This window comes from Chionomys nivalis, chromosome 3, assembly GCF_950005125.1.
Source record: "Chionomys nivalis chromosome 3, mChiNiv1.1, whole genome shotgun sequence".
Lineage (NCBI taxonomy): Eukaryota > Metazoa > Chordata > Mammalia > Rodentia > Cricetidae > Chionomys > Chionomys nivalis.
Genome location: NC_080088.1, coordinates 50,757,120 through 50,771,303, shown reverse-complemented (window position 1 = coordinate 50,771,303; position 14,184 = coordinate 50,757,120). Strand labels below are relative to the sequence as shown.

At 35.2% G+C, this 14,184-nt stretch overlaps 1 protein-coding gene across 5 annotated transcripts in view; it reads left to right on the top strand.

The window, feature by feature from the left end:
• Positions 1–14,184, top strand: part of Dzip3 (DAZ interacting zinc finger protein 3) — a 74,398-nt gene that overhangs the window by 35,597 nt on the left and 24,617 nt on the right. For 4 of the 5 annotated variants that reach the window (XM_057764175.1, XM_057764172.1, XM_057764173.1 and 1 more), the window contains 5 exons: positions 7,176–7,252; positions 8,875–9,492; positions 10,960–10,992; positions 12,422–12,591; positions 13,271–13,315. In XM_057764175.1, coding sequence (XP_057620158.1) covers positions 7,176–7,252; positions 8,875–9,492; positions 10,960–10,992; positions 12,422–12,591; positions 13,271–13,315 — 943 coding nt within the window. The remainder of the gene's footprint in view (positions 1–7,175; positions 7,253–8,874; positions 9,493–10,959; positions 10,993–12,421; positions 12,592–13,270; positions 13,316–14,184) is intronic. The other variant, XM_057764176.1, reaches the window with a different exon arrangement.

The following is a 14,184-nucleotide window of genomic DNA, read 5'->3' as shown; positions in this document are numbered from 1 at the left end:
TTAGGGTCTGCTCTAGCCTAGGTCGCTGGCCTAGTCCTTCTGCAACTGTCCCTGGTCTGGATCAGTTCCTGCTCCCATAGAGTTCACCGTCCAAGGCCGCTCCAGCCCAGGTTCCTGGCTCAATCCTGCTCATGTGGAGTTTGCTGTTCAATGCTTGCTCCCGCCCAGGTTGCTGGCTCAGTCCTTCCTACAAAAATGTCCCTGGTCTGGATCTCCTCCCGCTCCTTGGGAGCTTTCTCTCAGGCCCACTCTGGCCTAGGTAGCTCAACCCCACTCCTGTGGAGCTCCCCAACTCAGGCCTGCTCTGGCCTAGGTCGCTGGCTCAGTCCTGCTACTGTGGTGTTTACCATCCCAGGCCCACTCCTGGTTGTTCCTCTTTCTACTCACGTTTGCTTTGTCTATTTGGGGATCTTTATCTATATGAAATTTAGGATTCTTTCCTTTAGTTCAGTAAAAATTATTAAGGAGTTTTTGTAGATATTGTATTGAATCTTAGGATGCTTTGTATAGTATGACCATTTTAAAATTTCTTCTTTCCATAATATGACCATTTTAAAATTTCTTCTTAACAGGTCTGTCCTTAACCATGCTTTTTTCTGAAGTCTCTTGTTTATTTAGCTTTGACTAGTACTTTTTTTTTTTTTTTTTTTGGTTTTTTGAGACAGGGTTTCTCTGTGGTTTTGGAGCCTGTCCTGGAACTAGCTCTTGTAGACCAGGCTGGTCTCGAACTCACAGAGATCCGCCTGCCTCTGCCTCCCAAGTGCTGTGATTAAAGGTGTGTGCCAACACCGCCCGGCTGACTAGTACTTTTTTTTTTTTTTTTTTTTTTTTTTTTTTTGTTTTGTTTTTTTTCGAGACAGGGTTTCTCTGTGGTTTTGGAGCCTGTCCTGGAACTAGCTCTGTAGACCAGGCTGGTCTCGAACTCACAGAGATCCGCCTGCCTCTGCCTCCCGAGTGCTGGGATTAAAGGCGTGCACCACCACCGCCCGGCTTGACTAGTACTTTTTAAAGAAAAGAATTCAAATATATGATTTTTGTGTTTGACAATATTTCAGAGGCTTCACGTTCCTTTTAGAATCAATGCCAGTCTACTTAGCTTGTTTCTATATTCACCTTGTCCTGCTGAACTCACTATATCATCTCCTACCATTCTGCTTCGACTGTATGAATGAGCTTCTTGTAGTTTGTTGAGTGGAGTGTGTCATCTTAAGTAATCTCCAGAATTTTACCTAGAGGTAAAACACTCAGACTTGGCATTAAATATTGTACTTTTTTGGGTTTTGCCTAGTTATTGAGAGTGGGGGTTTAATCATAACTCCTTCTATGCTTCTGAAAACATGTACTAATGTTTATTATACTTGCTTGCCTATTAGAAGATAAGCATTTGATAGTCAGTGAGGGTATTTTTGTATTGCTTGCTGGTTTGCTCCCAGCCCACAAAATATTACCTGAAACATAAGATTCTGAATTCTATTATTCTCCAATGTATAATTTACTTTTGTTTTGATAGGTGGTTAATGTGACTGATTTTAAACTGTATAGTTTGTTTCTTGGGTGGTAGTTTCAGTAGAGATCATTGGCCTTTGGATGGACTGTTTTAATTTTGAAAACACTAGGTGACTGGCAGGTCAGACAAGAGAATTTCTGACTCCTCCCAAGGTAACTCTGTCTATTCATTTCACTGATTTAATTTTATGGTTTCTTTAAGTAGGAATTTTAGGTTTATAATGATGTAATAATGTCACTTCATTTCCTGTTTTTGCAGTTTGGATCTTTTCTCTCTTTTTCTTAACTATTCTAAATTAAAACTTTTTTTCAATTTTATTGATTCTTTCCAAGAATCATGTTATTTTTTTTCTCACTGTTTTTTTCTTTATTGTTTACAAATTCTGGTTTGTTTGTTTTTTATTGTGACTAGGTTTCTCTATATTGCCCTGGCTTTGCTGGAACCCAGTAGACCAGGTTGGCCTAAGAGATATGCCTCCTTCTGCCTTCTATGTACTGGGATTAAAGACATGTGCAGTATTTCTTAAATCTTTTTTTTTTTTTTTTTGGTTTTTCGAGGCAGGGTTTCTCTGTAGCTTTGGTGCCTGTCCCGGAACTAGCTCTTGTAGACCAGGCTGGCCTCGAACTCAGAGATCCGCCTGCCTCTGCCTCCCAAGTGCTGGGATTAAAGGTGTGCGCCACCACCGCCCGGCTTATTTCTTAAATCTTAATGTTTTCTCTTTATTACTTTCCTGCTTCTGTTTGTATTGTGTTTACTAATTTGCTTCATATTTTCTTTTAAAATCTTTGTTTACATGGTGAATGTGTGTGTGTACATACATCTGCCATGGCATCTATGTGAAAAGCAGAGGAGAGCTTTTGGGAGTCAGTTCTCTCTTACCACCTGTGTAATCTAGGGATTGAATTTACAAACATGCTCACAACCCACTGAGCTCACGGTCTCTCTCTGGCTCTTGATTGCCCATTCGCATTTGGCAAATTCAGAGAAAATACTCCATTATGTATTATATTCTTGGTGAGTCCAAAGTTTTGTTCCTAGTTTACTTCCTACCCTAACTTGTATTCCCAACCCAAAATTATTTTTTAAAACTCAAAATATTTTCTTAGATAAATAATTTAGACTTTTATGTTTCTCAATCTTATAAACTTTGCATCTATTCTATAAGTTCTTTTTTGAATTTGGTAACAAGGAAAACTATAACTATCTTGTCTTCAACTCCATTAGAGACCTGAGAAGGATTTAATATGATGTGAGTAAACAGGAAGTGCAGAGCAAACAACTTGCAAAACTAGAAATGACAAAGATATCTGTCTGCCTGGACAGTCACCTAAGGTTCCTCTGCAGTATACTGTCAGTAGTCTAGGCAGTGGTAGGTTCTTGCCTAAATAGCTAGCTTTGTCACAAAGAAAGCAAACTCCATACAGAGGTTCTTCTTTGCCCGTCATCCTTTTATTAAGTAGATGGTGCTGTCAAGAGCAGATGTGTCTCAGTATCATGAAAAGCTTTATATTATTAAACATCTTGAATATCGTATTCTGTAGTTCTCTGAAGCATATAAAGATTAGTTATCTAAAATATATATGTTTAACCTTGAAAAATACACCTAACTTAACTATAAGTTTGATTGTTATAGATAACTAACTGCTGACCTACATTTCTTAATTTTTCTGGGCAGTTTATAATAATAGTTTTCAAGGACTAGAACTTTACATTTTTAAATGAGCTGCTTAGGTACAATACTTTAAACAAGAGTAGAAACATATAGTGTAACAAAAATAACCTTGAATTTCTTTTGATATACAAAAATCCATACCAATGTAAAATATTTGAGATGAATAGTTTTCTTTTGATTTTGTATTCCTATATCCCCACAAAATGATGACAAATATCCATTACCTACCAAATGATTGAAATCGTCCACCCCACCTCTTGAGAATATGGGTGTGTGTTCTCTAGACTTCTTCCTGTTGTCTGTGTGCCATGGTATCCCCAGGGGTGCCGGAAAAAAAATGAAATACTGGTCAAGTCCTAAGAAAACTAGTTATAACACTTGTCTAGTTTCTGTTATAGGAAAGTCATGACTTATCTGAAGTCCTGGCGTGAATAATCTATGTGGCTGGAATTTCTCAACTAGCAGCCTTGAAGTGTTCTGAACTCAGAACTCTAAACAAACTGCAACAGAGGCCCTGTGAAAGGCTTGATCATCTGGGTGTAGACGGAGACTACTTGTTCATTTCCCCAGCACCCAGATCTGAATATTCACACAAAAACTATATTAATTACAACACTGTTTGGCCAATACCTCAGGCTTATTCATGGCTAACTCTATCTTTAATTAACTCATTTTTGTTAATCTATATGTCACCATGAGATTGTGGCCTACCAGTAAGGTTTTAGCTGTGTCTTTCTCCTTCAGCAGCTACATGGCATGTCCTTGAGTCTGCCTGCTTTCTCTTCATATATCTGTCTGGATTTCCTGCCTGGATTTACTCTGCTAAGCCATTTGTCCAAACAGCTTTATTCATCAGCCAGTAAAAGCAACATATATGCAGAAGGACATCCCCCATCACCTGGACCACCCATTTTCATTGGTATCTGGTCCATTTTTTTTTTCTGAAAACAAACAATCTTTCAAAGGTTAACATACGTATCTGCATTCACACAAATATGGACTGTGTTAGCCAGCCAAAGGTGATTTTTTTTTAGTATTTATCTTTCATCAGGTAAAAGATGTCTGTCCAACAAAACGAAACAAAGAAACAAAAACGAACCAACCAGGCGGTGGTGGCACACGCCTTTAATCCTAGCACTTGGGAGGCAGAGGCAGGCAGATCTCTGGGTTCAAGAACAGCCTCATCTACAGGAGCTAGGATAGCTGTGGCTGTTACACAGAGAAATCCCATCAAAAAACCAAAAGAAAAAAAAATATGTCTGTCAACTTTGTAAGTTTATTTGGACTGTATAACCAAACCGCTTTCCGTACCGTGTGAAAGGATGGCATGTAATAAGTCATGGAGAGATCTCTGTGTAACTAACAGGATTTATCATGTCTCATCCAGTCTTAATGCTGTTCCCATGCCAAGGCATCAGCATATATGCCACCTGTCTTATAATTTTACTTAGTTTATTTCTTTATGTCTATAGCCAAGATTTCCAGGGGCTATCCCCCAATCAAATCTAATCTCTATTAATTTTGAATGAATCCACAGCCTTTCATTTCCTGTGGAAATAAAAGCATAACCTCCCCAGCACAATACATTTTATGAATTCTATTTTAAAGTTAAGATATTCCTAAAGTATGTTCCTTTTACAATCCTGTATCTCTAAGCAGCTGTTGTTCACCGATTAAAATTAAAACAATTCAAAGTCAGCAAAGCACCATACAGGTTCCCATCTTTGTGTAGCTTATTCACTTACTCTTACCTTTAAAGAGTTTGCTTAATTAGTTTTAAACTGTTTGTTGTTTCCTGTCTATACCCATTTTCTTTTCTCTTTTAAGCACCTATGTACACTGTAACCTGTTTTAACGTGTTTGTTTGTTTGTTTGTTTTTAAGTCTGAACCTGTTTTACTGTGCACCTGTAGTGTTCTCTGAATACATGAGCCCAACCTTTAACTGCCTGCTAAGTGGCAGCTAGGCCCTCCACAGTGACTCTAGAAGTTGGCTGTGCACCATACTTGAGTCCATGAGAGCTGAGCTTGCATTTAACTGTCCCCATTTTAGGAATTTGGTGCCTGCACTGTGACTCTCATTTTTACTTAGATTGCTGTTTCTACTTAGTGTGCCAGCCTCTCAAGTTCTCCACTGCACAGCAGTGCCTCTTAAAGAAACCATATCTGTTTTTGTTTGTTTCAGCTTTCATGCACTATGTGAAAATTTGGGCCCCACATTGGGTACCAATTTACACTTAGTTTCAGTGTTTTATATCTGTATCTTGACAAAATTAAAAAAGTTATCTGCTGTCTTTGGTTTATATTTATTTATTCATTTATTTTTGGCTGTTTTATTAGGTGTTTAAATGCACGTCATTTATGTAGTCCCACACTTAAAATCTTTACTGTCCCTTACAATCCTACTTCAGATCTCTTGTCTGGTATTAACATTTGCATTTCTTTTTTATCCCTTTTTTTCAGCCTATGTATCTCATTGGAACTTGATTTATTTTTGTAGATAGCAAAGATTATCTCTTTTATTTTCAATTTTTAATCTTTGCCTTTATTAATCTTTATTCATACATATTTTAAATATGTATATTCTGCAGTTATTGAGATTATTTAAATCTATATCTTATATTTTTCCATCTCATCGTTTTTTTATTTGTGTGTCTTAATAGATTTTGTGTGTGTGTGTGTGTGTGCACGCTTGTGTGTGTAGGAGCTTGTGAAAGTCAGAACAGGTGTTAAATCCTATAGAGCTGAAGTTATAGACAGTTGTGGGCCACATGCTGGTGCAGGGCACTAAACTGGTGTCTTCTGCTAACGCAGTGAGTGCTCTTAACTGCTGAGCCGTCCTTCCAGCACTGATGTCCTATTACTTTTCATGCTGTTTTTTTTGTTTTTAAGTGGTTACTCAAGAATTTCTAGTATACATTTCTAACCTAGTGTAGCTTGTTTTCAAAGTTGCATAATGTATTTTTTTGCTCATAATAAGTTTTTTGTGGAGAACCTGTGTATAAACACATTTGTATTTTGTGCATTCTTAAACTATATATAGTGTGAATCATTTGTGTTATTTCCTTGCTGTAACTTTGTTTTATATCAACACTTACACTACTATTAGATAATAGTGTTACTTATCTTAAACTATATAAATAGTGCTAAAATAAATATAAATATGTGTGGAAAATTTTCATAACATTTACTTAGAACTTCTAGACGTTTTATGCATATCTTTAACTTACTAGATACTGTTAAACTTTTTTTCCACATTAGTTTTACCAATTTACATTTCCTATGACCAGTCTTATATAATTCTTTTTATCTAGTTTTTTAACAGTAATTCATTTGAGCTTTAGATTTTCCATATAAAGATACCAGGGATATGATCCATTACCAACAAACAATAACAACCACAAAGTGCATTTCCTATTATTACTATCTGGTATTTGTTATGTGGTTTAAAGTTCATTTCAAAGCTAAAATACAGTTTTCACTTATTGACAACATTTACCTGTTTAGCAAATTTTCTCGCTTTTCCTTTCATTCCTTCTAATTACGTTAATATTATTATAAGAGTTTTTATTTTTTAAATATCTCTTGAAATTGAATAAGTTGAATAAATAATACCTTTAGTTATTATTTATTTAACTTTTCTGATCATGATAGTACATGACAGAGTTCCGGTTTGCTGCTTTTTGTCTTTAAAGTGGGCATAGGGGAGCTGGAACTATTAATCCTTTTATTTCCCTCTTTCAGCTACCACGTAGTTCTTGCATCATAGAATTCTCTTTGAATGAATGTTTTTAATTCTGTGTTCTTCTTGTTACAATGAAATTACAGTGTAGACTTGTCATTGCTGGTGGCTTTTATTTTGTATTCAAATTATCTTTTCCCTTTCCTTTCAAATTATTTGTAAATAGAAGAAAAAACACTCACATCTGTTGGTTATATCAAAAATGTGATCTCACTTTGGTACTTTTCACTATAATACTTTTTTTTTCTACTTGCAGTTATAAGAAGTTGATGTCTCTGGAATTAACTGACACTGATATAAGATCAGAATTTGATTTAAAATTCAATACGAAAGGTATTACTTTTTTATACAACTCCTACAGAAAAGTATTGTGGAATTATTTACTGTCTCTGTAAAGTATCATTCATAATTGCAGTTATGCAGTTACTAATGGTTGCTATTCACAGACATCAGGTTTATTCCACCCAACAGTTCTTGCTGTATTCTAGAACCCATAGACAATAAAACATCAATATGTATGGCTCTCATATTGCTTTGGCATTCTATGGCGAGCATGTTAACTCTGGAACGTATTTGTGAGTATATGGTAGGATTTACCTCATGAGAGTTTTCATCCAACTTAAAAGAACAAGCATGTAAGCAATCCAAAAGGGAAGGACTGAACATTTTGGAGCTTGGGGTCAAGTATTCTAAATTCACTTGCCAGCTCTTTAGAAGTGTACCAGGCACAATTCTGTTCACCATTGGAGACCATATTGGTCCCTGTTTCCAAGGAAGAAGAATTGGGGTCAACACCTCTTACTAGGGAGACTAGATGCCCCTATTGCTAGTGTGTTCTGTGCTTGGCAGTGTAGAGAAGGCCTTCTGAGAAATTTCTCTTACATTGTGTTTGTTTTCACAGGGCATATCAAGTTTACTAAGCAAAGTTATTCATTAAAAATCTCTTAAAATACAAAACCGTGAAGGAAAATAGTAAAGCTGTATTTTTATGATAAACACACAGTTTACTGTTCACACAAAAACTAAATACTATCATAGACTGAATTTCCATCACTTTCAAACCTATTTTAGCCAACTTTGCTTTGAAGTCTAGTTAAACTGGAAAGTATCAAGTAATTTAGTCTGGTTCTTCATTCCATTTCATTGTTAAAATAGCAATGCAATTATTAAGTTTATTAGTAAGTCCTTCTTAAATCCTATCATCTGATGATTAAAAATCAAACAAACAAACAAATAAAAGAAACCCCCCCAAAACAAACCAACCAAACAAATTCTCAGGTGTTTATTCAAAAGGTAGGTTTGTGGTGGTACCCAAGATTGTGCGTGTCTCAGATAGGTGCTGAAACTTCTGGTCTATGGACTGTACTTTTAGTAGCAACTCATTAGATAACTATGTTGACTAGTATGTATTTGAGCTATCTAATATGATAGACAGTAGCCATGTGTAGTTAAATTTGCAGTGACATCAAATAACCTTTAAGTCTCAGTTGTTGATCACTCATTGTGTAGTAGACTGTGCATGTACCACTTTTGGCATGGCAAGTTCTACTGGACAGTACTGACTTCATGTAAAATATAAGCAAAAATATTTATGTAAATTATATTTAAACTTAGAAAATTGCTATTCCTTACGTATTCCAGAATTTTCAGATCTACTTTGCCATTTTTTTGCCAAAGTTAATTTACTTAAATAACATAGATGGTTGATTGAAAGCCTTCTCCTGAGTTAGAGGAATCTTCAGTTTCTTCTCTTAGAAGCATATTCCTTTTGACTAAAGTTTTTGATAGGTAGTCAGAGAGCAGCATGCATATTGAACACTGATACGGTAAAATTACTTTTACTTCATTCCTGGAAATAGTTTCTGACCTACAGGATCTTAGGGTGCAATGTGAGAAACCACATAGAAAAAGAACAGTAATATGGATTGTTTTGACTTCTCCAAATTCATTTTCAGATGAAATGCCTATCTTCAAACTTGATTATAATTATTTCTATCATCTGCTTCATATAATTATTATTTCTGGTACTGACATTGTCCGACAAATATTTGATGAGGCTATGCCACCCACTCTTTTGAAAAAAGAACTGCTTATACACAAGAATGTGCTGGAACCCTACTACAATCATCTTTGGACCAATCACCCTTTGGGTGGATCATGGCATCTGCTTTATCCCCCAAACAAGGAACTACCACAGTCCAAACAGTTTGACTTATGCCTCTTATTAGCACTCATTAAACATCTGAATGTATTCCCTGCACCCAGAAAAGGCTGGGATATGGAACCACCGTCTTCTGATCTCTCTAAGTCTGCAGACATTCTGAGGCTCTGCAAGTACAGAGATATCCTCCTCAGTGAGATTCTGATGAATGGTCTCACTGAGTTACAGTTCAATTCAATTTGGAAAAAAGTTTCTGATATTCTTCTGCGCCTTGGAATGAAACAAGAGGATATTGACAAAGTCAAGGAGAATCCTATTGAGAATATCTCCCTTGATTATCATCAGCTGTCCATTTATCTAGGCATACCAGTACCAGAAATCATCCAGAGGATGTTATCCTGCTATCAACAAGGTACTAAATCATTACTTCATAAGCCAGCAAACCATTTTTGAGTGTCTGTTCTGTGTTTAGGTATACTTACTTTGTTTTCCTATTTAGTGTTTTAGAGCCTTTTATTCAGTATGGAAGACAACTAGACAAGAACCCTTGATGTATAATTTAGAGGTCTTAAAAATCACAACTACCCAAATTGTGTGTGTATGTATATACATACATATATATATGTATATACATATTTGTATTTGTATACACATATTTGAGTAAAGAGCTCTGAGTAGTAATTAAGTACAGAGCATTTCAAGTAATTTTCACTTAAAGAGTTTATGGTCAAATACCTTTAATAGAGGCTTTTATAGTAACTTTTTTCTCTTTTCTTAATTAATTAAAACTTCAATTTTCATTTACAGGTCCAACATCCACTATCTACATGAAGATATTTTTTTCTTTTTAACCTTTAATATTTAATCTCTAGGTTCTAATACAGCCTGTTACATATCATAGATGGTCAGTAGATTTAATAGACTAGGACAGGGAATGGAGTCATGTTTGGAGTAAATTGTATGGCTTAGAAGACTCAAACTTTCAGTAGGAACATACTATACATTTCATGAATTCCTTCACAGTCTTTAGAATAATAATAAGAATTGCTGCATGTAAAATGTTTAAGTGATGATGGGTGTACACCTGCAACTAATGCAGTCACAACACAACCCCTGCACCTAGGGCTCAGGGAACACTCCAAAAGAGGGTGCAGGAAGATTGGAAGAGCCAGAGGATCAGGAAAACGGCTGTGAAATTGTGCTTTTTAGAAATGACAGGGAAGCATCACCCATAACACCTTAGCAATATAACTGCTTAATCCAGAAATGAGAAGTACAACTGCAGTAGATGCACTAATATGGAAGGAGGAGATCTCTGGAGGGACCCACCTTGAGACAAAGAACTGTGTGCAACTAAGGCATTGCTGAGAGTAGGAAAAATAGTGTTCCTCGGAAATGAGTTCCCTAATTGGTTATCCAGTACCTAAAATCATATGCCAGTAACATTAAGTGAACTGAATAGATCGTATTTATATGTAAGCATATGTAACAATAACTACTAAAGAAAAAGTCCATGATTTCAAAAGGGAGGAAGCAGGGGAAAATTGGTAGGAAAGGAGGAGACATGGAATGGGCAAACAATGTAATTGTATTTCAACTAAAAAAAAAAGTTGTTTGTTGATGCTCCAGGTTTTAACTATTATAAACTGTCTTTTTTGTTTTCCTTCTGTTTTTGAATCCTGGATTTATAGCTATTATATGATAGTCAGATTGTACCTATATAAACTGCATTAGTGAGCAGTGCTGCTTCTTTTCTAGGTGGTTACGGAATAGATGAATGCTTTATAAAGGATTTTTGGCATTTCTTAATCCTGGTCAGATATTGGTTGGTTGTGCTTGCAATCACATTCCTAATTATTTTTTTCTCTGTTTGTCATAGGAATTGCTCTACAGTCAATAACAGGCACACAACGTAAGTACATTTAAACCCAAAATGCATGAATGACCTTTTTTGCTCATAATCTTAAGACATAAATATGGTTTTGGCATGTATTTAGATAAACTATATACTAAACTGTATATTACCCAAAATCTTACATAAAAATTATGATTATAATGTTGGTCCGCTGATCCTAGTCTCTGACTTTGGTGCTTTCCACGCGTCTTACTCAAAGATGAGGCTCAAGATTTTTATACTCAGGACTTAAGCAGCCAGAAATGCCTGTCTGTTTGTTCTACTTGCTTAACTGTGCTGCTTTATGTAGCTTTATTGTCTTAATAAGCCATTGTCTGTAGTTGTGTATTGCAGGGACAGGTGGTGAATTGCTAGTTTTCACTTCCTTTTTTTTTAAGCTGGTTTTTGTTTTTGTTTTGCTTTTGTTGTTGTTCTTATAAGCAGTGTTGTCCAAGCTATGTTCAAACCTTCTTCCTGTATTCATAAGTATCTGGATATCTGGGACTGCAACACGTGGCTCCCAGCCTGGTTTAGTACTTTCCATTCAGAGGCTTTAAGTAATAAAATTTAGGGGGCTAAAGAGATTGCTCAGTGGTTAAGAGAACTTGCTGCTCTTGCAGAGGACCCTGCTTGAGTTTCCATCACCCACAGACTGCTCATAATCACCTGTATACCTATATACCTCCAGCTCCAAGAGAATCCATACTCTCCTCTTGCCTCTGTACACACACACACACACACACACACACGGGTACAAGCACATTCATGCACATGGACACATACAAATAAATCTTAAATGAACAATTATATATTAAATTTACATTCTCAATGTAATTTACATCTCAAATAAAAGTTTTTCTTTAGAAAACAATACCATGTGTTTGAGATTAAAGTTGGGCCATCTTTGAGGAAGTTTTAAGGCTGAATCTTTGGGACACTGAGAGAGAGAACAAGGATTCAAACAAGTAGTCATATAATATGGTGCACTTATATTTTATGAAAAAGTAAAAGAGAAAATGATAGTTTTTCCTTTTTTTATGTCCCATTTATATTTTATAGAATAATATTAGTTGCATTTTAATAAGGTCAATGGCAGAATTTAAAATACCTAAAACTTGGAATTTACTTAAATATCAATGTTTGATTTATATTAGTTTGTTCCATTCTGTGCATGCCTGTGTTTTATGAGTAAGTAAATATTGCAATTTTCATATAATAACTAAATGTTTATATGCTCCCCACGGTGCAAATGTTGAAGTCAAAGGACAACTTCTTGGATTGGTTCTCTCCCTTTACCATGTGGGTTCTGGGAATCGGGCTCAGGTCATCAGGCCTTTACCCACTGCATTGTCTTGCTGGTCTAGCAAGTATTTTTATAATTATAACAAAAGATTGAACTTTTCAAAACTTTGCCACTAGATTTTATACCTTTCTCTTTACTATTTAGGTATTGATATAGAAGAGTTACAGAATGATGAAGAAGAGTTGAGTCCACCTCTAATGGAATACAGTATAGATGTGAAATCAAACACTGAAATGCAGTTAGCAGAACTAAATAAAGATGTAGCCTCAATACCTAGTGAATCTTCAACAGAATCTGTTAAAGATCTTCAGGAGGTACAAGGTTTAATATTTGAATTTGAAGAACTTATTCTGCATGTACTACATTCAGAACATTGAAGGCAACAGTGCTCACACAGAGTCTGACTGGAATGACCCTTTGCCCGTTACTTACTACCATTCGGTAATGGTGGTATTTACAACATCCTTTAGTAATTGTTTTACCAAAAGTCAAGCTCTGTAATAGCTATGGGAGTACGTTTTTTATTACCTATCATTGGAAGTACATTTGGGAGAGGAAAGAGGGAGAAGATACAATAAGAGTAGAAGAGATAAAGAAATAAGAATATTGAGATATTTCAATATCTCTAACACAGAAGTAGAGATTATCATCTAGATAAAATCTAGATGGCTTAACAGCTACTGTATAGATATTGATTTATTCTTTGGCTGAAACTTTTATGTGTATGAATATATTGTTCCTCTTTAAAAAGTTCCTTTCTCTCTTTTTTTGTTGTTGTTCTTGTTTGGTATGTGTTCTGTGTTCTTTTTCAAGGGTAGAAGATTGAGATTAAATAAATATAATACTTGTTTCCATAAAATTTTAGAAAAACATGATCTATAAAAATCTAGAAAAATAAGTATTAGACAAACTTCAGTGGTTAGAAGAAACATTAGATAATATCCATTGTACAGCTTGACTTACATACTAAATAAATGGTTTATTTCTTATCAGGTTAAAAGTAAAACAAAGAAAAAGAAAAAAACTAAGAATAAAAAGGTAAGATGCTGCATTGACATTGTAACAGAGGGATGTCTGATTGTGAATACCTGAATCTTAATACATGAAGTCACAATTAGAACTTAAATTCTTCCAGATGGACATATAATACTATTTATTCAAAACCTTTTTGAACATAAATTTATATACGTCTGTGTTTATAAAGTTAACTGTCAAATGAGTCACTTTTCATTTCATTAATTTCTGCAATATGCTCTCATTTTTAATGATAGCTCTAGTCAAATTTTTCTTTGGGCCAACAGTTCACAAATAATAGCATGGAGACTTACTATTTAACTATGAAAGCTCGACCTTAGCTTAGACTTGTTCCCCCTAACTCTTATAATTTCAATTAACCCATATTTTTTATTAATCTACATTCTGCCATGTGGCTTTTCCCTCTTTCCCATTCGGGGTGTCTGACTCATTCTATGTCTCCATGGCATCTTTTGCATGCCTTAGTTCACCCTTCTCTTCTTTTGTCCCATCTGTACCTCCTGCCTAGATAGTACACCAATCGCAGTAATACATTTTCATACCGTGTACAAATACCTTCAACAAATAGTTTCTTATTTTAATAGCATTTTTTTTTTGTTATATCCCTACTGTATTCCAAAGTTTTTTTTCTCAAAGCTTTAAAAAAATCTTACATTATCCAGTCCTCAGACTTTTGTCAGCTTCCAAAAAGAAAAGTTACTGTATAGATCATAGATGTCATTAAAGCATCTCTGGTTTGCTTTGATAAGTATAAGAAAAATGGAAACTTTTTAATGGGACATATGGCTAATAATTATGCCATGTAAACTTTGAACTTTGTGGTTAAAAGAAAAATCCTTGTTTTTCTATGTGGAACATACCGAAAATCTTAA